Source organism: Equus quagga, chromosome 7 (genome assembly GCF_021613505.1).
Source record: "Equus quagga isolate Etosha38 chromosome 7, UCLA_HA_Equagga_1.0, whole genome shotgun sequence".
NCBI classification, from domain to species: domain Eukaryota; kingdom Metazoa; phylum Chordata; class Mammalia; order Perissodactyla; family Equidae; genus Equus; species Equus quagga.
The window spans coordinates 23996674-24002673 of record NC_060273.1 but is presented as its reverse complement, the minus strand read 5'-3'; the positions used below and the strand labels follow the sequence as shown (position 1 = coordinate 24002673).

Sequence of the window (6000 nt, the reverse complement as noted above, 5' to 3'; positions counted from 1 at the left end):
TAGAAGGATATAAAATGAAAAGCAAGTCTCCCAACCTCCCCAGCTCTCCTTCCTAGATGTGATCCTGGTTAAGTTTCTTGAGTAAATTATTTTTTATTTCTGAAATATTGATTATTAATGTGACAGGAATATTACATAGAATATGTTTCTTATAAAGGTTAAGTCTTCCAGAGTCTACATGGCTTAATCAGAAACTGAGGCTAAATTCAAGTCCAAAATATAGAAACTTAAAATTTTCTTGAAATCCAACAGAGAATTTAGATATAAATAGATTCAATTTTTTTTTAAATCACATATTTTAGCTTTTAAGTCAGATTTCACTTTCTTTCTTTCTATCCATGGCAAAACAAACTCTTCAAAGATTTACAAAAATAGCACCAGTTGGCAGTCACCTGGAAACAATTTATTATTAACCAGATTAAACTCTTAAATCCATCAAGAAAAAGCATCTAACACACACAAGGTTAAAATGAAATAACAATGACATAAGCACATGTATGCCTTGACAAATAAATCAACAGCTCCTGGTAAAATTCCAAATACTCAAGAGAGACTTAAAAGTAAATGCCCTGTTAATTTCAACGTTGCCTGTAAGCAGATCTCAGTTGACCCTTAGATGATAAGGTTAAGACTGACATAATTGCAATTGGCGGGGGTGGCAGGGAGGCTGAAATAACCTGGGAATTGCAAGGAGGTAGAAAGTAATCCAATTAACAGCAGGATTGAAAATAGGTAACTTTACAACAAAATGACTACCAATTTGGAAAATTAACGTCTATGGGCATTTTCTTCCCCAAACAGGGAGCAGAGTGTATGTGGGAAATTAATTTTTAGCAGTATTCCTAGGACTTAAGGTATGTCTGGAGCTACTAAATTCTCCAAAGCCTGAATATTACAAGCTCTTCACATGGTAATTATTCTAGTATTTTAAATCCAGAAACTGATGCAACTGTGCAACAGCCAACAAATTCAAATTCTTATTAATAAACCTCTAGTTCTTCATACTCTGTCCATGAAAAGAGGTACGTATTTGCACCTTTTAAAAATGAAAACAATTTGCCCATCGTGCAAGTGACCTGGCTCACAAGGAGGTACCTACCCAGGGCTCCCTCTCAGGGCAGGAAACTGAAGATGGTCAGAAAGGCAGCCAATCTACTGTATTTCTGTTGCCACTGTCATTCAGTCTGGAGTGCCTCTTTTCTACTGGAATGAGCTGGTACCCTAACATTTAAGACTAAATAGTGAGCCAGTAAACAAAGCCCATGCCAGCGGAGGAAAAGGGCCTTCAGATCTGATGACGACCTGATGGCCAGGCTCTTCTTATCTCTGCTGTTCTCAAGGTGAAGATTCCTGTAAGGTGAGCCAAGTTCTGTGGCTCATTTTAAAGTAAAGCAACAATCTGCTGCTCTGGGAGTTTTTAGACGTCTAACCAGATTCTCATAACTCAGCTCTCATCCCAATAGCACTCTGTGCTCCTGCTTAGGAAGAGCCTAGAGAAGCAGATGAAACTAATTAGGACACAGCACATCAAAGGCAACACAAGTAGTCCACCAGCTGTGTACAGGGACCTTCCCACAACTGGCAAAGGCCACAGAAGAAATATTTTACCATAGAGGGTTCCACAGTCATTGTCCTCTTCAACTCTGTCCTCTTCTCTTTAGCTTTCTGCCCCGACAACCTCAGCCTATCTTCAGCCCCATTTTTTCTCCCGGAAACACAAGAATTTCTTTTTAGTTCGTATTTGAGATTTACCCAACTAAACCATGAAATCAGGTCTGTTGGGGTCGAAAGTAAAACCAAATAAACAATTCTCTGAACATCTGAGAAATGACTGCTAGGTCTTTCAACTTCATGAGATGCTTGAGCCAGCTGTGTTCTTCTATGCTGGGTTCTCTTCGTCCATTGTCATATCATCGTTGGTATTTTTCTTTGGCTCAGCCTCTGGCCCTGCAGGCAGAATGCTTGTGACAGTGTGGAGGAGTGCTTCAATCTGCTCTTCTGTGAGCCGCTCTTCACTCTCTTCGACCATCTGCAGAAGGAAAGAAACCCCTCCAGACGTTACAAATGAGCCTCATGGGCCAGATCCACCTCCATATTGTCTTGTCCACGTTGTTCTCGGTCTCAGCCCAGCCTCCTACCACAAAGAGCTGAGGGACTGGCTGTGAGCGACCTCAGGTCTCTAGGTCCTCTCCCTCTTGGCTCCATGGGAGGGAGAAGCCAGCTCAACCTCCAGAGTAAGCCAATGCAACTGCTCAAAATGGGTCAGTGAAAAAAGCAAGTTATAGGTTAGCATTTTTCTTTAAAGAAAAAGAAAACTCTAACAGATCTATACCCATCCATGTACACACAAGAATACGTAGTATATGCAAAGAAAACTCACCCCTGGGGAGTGAAATGGCACCTTATATACTTCTGTGTTTCACAAGTACATCTGTAACTTATGAACTATATCAACTCATTTGATGACTACCCACTATGTGCCAAATAGTTCATATATTTTTTCTAGTCCTCACTACCACCACCGCTAACAACAGCTCTTTAGGGAGCTCATGTGCCTGGTCTTGCACCTTGCACTTCACATCTATTATTTCTTTTAACCCTCACAACAATCCTAATAAAGGGTACAATTAGAATCCCAAACCAGGCTGCCCAACTCTAACACCTGCAATCTAACACACACCATGTGGCCTTGGTCATCTGCTGGGAATGCAAAACAGGAGTCTGATGAATGACATCTTGGAAACAATCTCCCACCGCCCCATCAAAGGTCCACTTAAAGCCCAGTTTCTGACACGGACCTGGAAATCTGAACGTACAGATGCTATCCACAATCATGAGTCAGTTTTCTTAGCCTCACCTCTAATTCTCAATATATTAATGAATACAACCATAATGTAGCCACCTTTTTAAAAGTAGTATGCAGGCAGTCAAGTTACTTAACCACGTTCACTTGGTAGCATTCGCCATCTATCACAAACAGCCTTCTCAGCTAATGGTGTCCAGGGTCCTATTCTAGGGCATTTCCCAAAGCAATCTCTGAAATCTGGCAACTAACACCAAAAGGAGTTCCAGAAAGAAATCCTGGCAGATTTAAGTAAAGTAAGATGACAGGCTAGGCTTACAATCCTAAAAAAGACTTCAATCTGCCTGCCTCACTTTATAGATAACAGTACAGAAGCTAAAGAAGTCAGGTGACATGTCCAAGATCATACCACAAACTCCTGGGCAAAACATCAGTCTCTTCACTAACCTCAATCCAAAAATGTTTCCACAACTAGAGAATAATCTTGGGTGTTCTGGGGTGGAGAAGCTCCTGAGTGAAGCAATGGGGTTATTTCCCATCACACTGTGAAATAAAACCACCATTTTCTAAAGATTCAAAGGCTCTGTAAAATGTAACTTCTCTACTGAATAAGAAACAACCCTCAAAAACCCATTTTTTGAAATCAGACATGCAAAATTAGGGTCTGTAAAAGGAAGTAATCTACATAGACTGCCTCCAAAGAATGAAGGAGGAGGAAGGAGGGATATATCCGATTTGATTATTTAATCTTGAGAAAAGATGATCTTTGAGAGAAGAATGTCTCCAAGTTTACGAATAGCTGGCATAAACAGTTGATGAACTACTTCCTGCCTCAGGGGAAGAGGGTGCAGGAGATTTAGGCTGTCATTAGAACAGTGACAACCTCCCACCAGTATCTATTCAACGCTCCACAGTTCATGAGGGCCTTTCTCAGAATCACTGCCCACCAGAACTTCTCAAGAACACTGTACATAAAGTCAGGACAATTTACAGACGAGTAAGTGGGGGTTCCATGTTATAAAGAAACCTAAATCTGGGTCTCCTAGCAAGTAGTGCAAGGTCTTTTGACTTTGAATCCCAGCTCTTTCTAGAACACCACAACTTCCAGTGGGAGGTTTCTTTTTCAATCTCTTTTTTTTCTTTTTTTCTTCTTTCCCCCAAACCGCCCCCCCCCCCCCCCCCCGGAACTTAGTTGTATATTCTAGTTGTAGGTCCTTCTAGTTGTGCTATGTGGGATGCTGCCTCAGCATGGCTAGATGAGCAGTGCCATGTCCGTGCCCAGGATCCAAACCGGTGAAACTCTGGGCCTCTGAAGCAAAGCGTGCAAGCTTAACCACTCGGCCATGGGCCGGCCCCAGTAGAAGGTTTCTATCACTTCCTTGTCAGAGATGCTGTATGGTCCAGACTATAGAGTCCGCTAGTTTGAAAGAGTTTGGTTATATGACCTCTGAGAGGCCTTCCTTTTTAGAAAACCAAAAGAGAGGACTTCAACAGCCCACTTTCTTGCATCCCAAACTCTGGGTTTGACAGATGCAGCACCGATCAGACATCAGCTAGGTGTGTTCTGGGCAACAGGTCTAAACAGCTTGCTTTGTTTCTTTCTTTCTTTCTTTCTTTCTTTCTTTTTTTTGAGGAAGATTAGCCCTGAGCTAACTGCTGCCAATCCTCCTCTTTTTGCTCAGGAAGACTGGCCCTGAGCTAACATCTGTGCCCATCTTCCTCTACTTTATATGTGGGATGCCTGCCATAGCATGGCTTGCCAAGCGGTGCCATGTCTGCACCTGGGATCTGAACCAGCGAACCCCAGGCTGCCAAGTGGAACATGCGCACTTAACTGCTGTGCCACCGGGCCAGCCCCTAAACAGCTTTCTAATGTTGCCATATTTGCCAAAAGCATAAGCTTTTGTCAGCACACAACCCTCAGGGGCAATTACAGTCAGGAACTTTTCTTTTCAACCCAATAGTCCCAGTCACAGGAAGAAAATTTAAGCTTCATTAAGCAAAATGAAATATACACAAAAAAGAAACTTTCAGAAACCAGATACTTATTAACCCCTCTTGGATCACCAGGGTAAATGATAATAACTATATTATTCCTCACCTTTTCTTCCCAACAAAGAATAAACAGAGCCCAAATAAAGAAATGCAAAGCACCATCTCCACATTGTCAAACACAAAAGGTTTCAAGTTGTTGAGAATATAAGGACAAATGAAATGTAAAAATCCAAAGTATTTGCAGATGGGTCAAGATAAATGATAAATTTTTATCATTTGCAAAGGTTCTATCAATTCCCGGGGCTGTCAAACTGGCCTGCTGTACTTCAAAAATGGTTGTTTCTCATTCTAAACTGCCAAGCCTAACCTCCTACTTTCCTCAAAACAACTCAAAATCTAATAGCAACAGATATTTCTAGCTATTTGACCCAAAACAGTTTACTCAGCCTCTGTAAACTTCAATTTTCTCTAATGTAAAATGAAAGTAATGTCTATAGTAAGGACCAAATGAGAACATACATTATAGTGTCTTCTAAATCATAAAACTCTATGTAATTCAAGGCTAAATCACTAAATTATAACAGGCATAGATGGTAGTGCTGTTCAGGAAGGTGGCCTGTAAGGTCATGGGGTTACTGTCTTGTCTTCAGGGCAGAAGGCTCACACACTGTCCTAAATTATACACAACAGGGCACGGCAGAAGTCACAGAAGCTGGGTGGTTTCCTCATTTCCTCACAGACAGCAGGCAGTCACTTGTGGATCTGAGGATCAGAACAAATCATGGCTGAGATGTAACTTAAAAGGAGAAGTTTCAGCCTCCAAAACTGAATATTAACAAATGTTGGATGCTGGAATTACTTTTGGACCCAGGAAGAACAAATGGCTGTAAGGTTAACACAAGCAAATTTTCAAGTCCTTTGCACTTTCTACTCTATGTGAAAACCTCATTTCTTATCCCTCTCTGGTGAGAAGAGATACTGCTACAAGCTTTGGTAAACAATTTACTATCCTTCATAGCCAAATCCTAGGCTGGGAAAAATCTGGCTATAAAATGGTCCAACTGCTGGAAATGACATAGTTTTTATCAAGGCTTACCTACCTGTGGAAAGGAAGAGACCCATCTGAGGGGATGCCACACACATCTTTCTTCTCACCATGTAAAAGCACACGGCTTGGAGGAACAAAGTAAGGCTTTTGAATC

At 41.4% G+C, this 6000-nt stretch overlaps 1 protein-coding gene across 1 annotated transcript in view; it reads right to left on the bottom strand.

The window, feature by feature from the left end:
- Window positions 1-381: 381 nt before the first annotated feature.
- CRCP (CGRP receptor component) overlaps window positions 382-6000 on the bottom strand; it is a 43457-nt gene continuing 37838 nt past the window's right edge. The window contains exon 6 of the mRNA XM_046667238.1: window positions 382-2029. Coding sequence (XP_046523194.1) covers window positions 1880-2029 — 150 coding nt within the window. The 3' untranslated portion in view covers window positions 382-1879. The remainder of the gene's footprint in view (window positions 2030-6000) is intronic.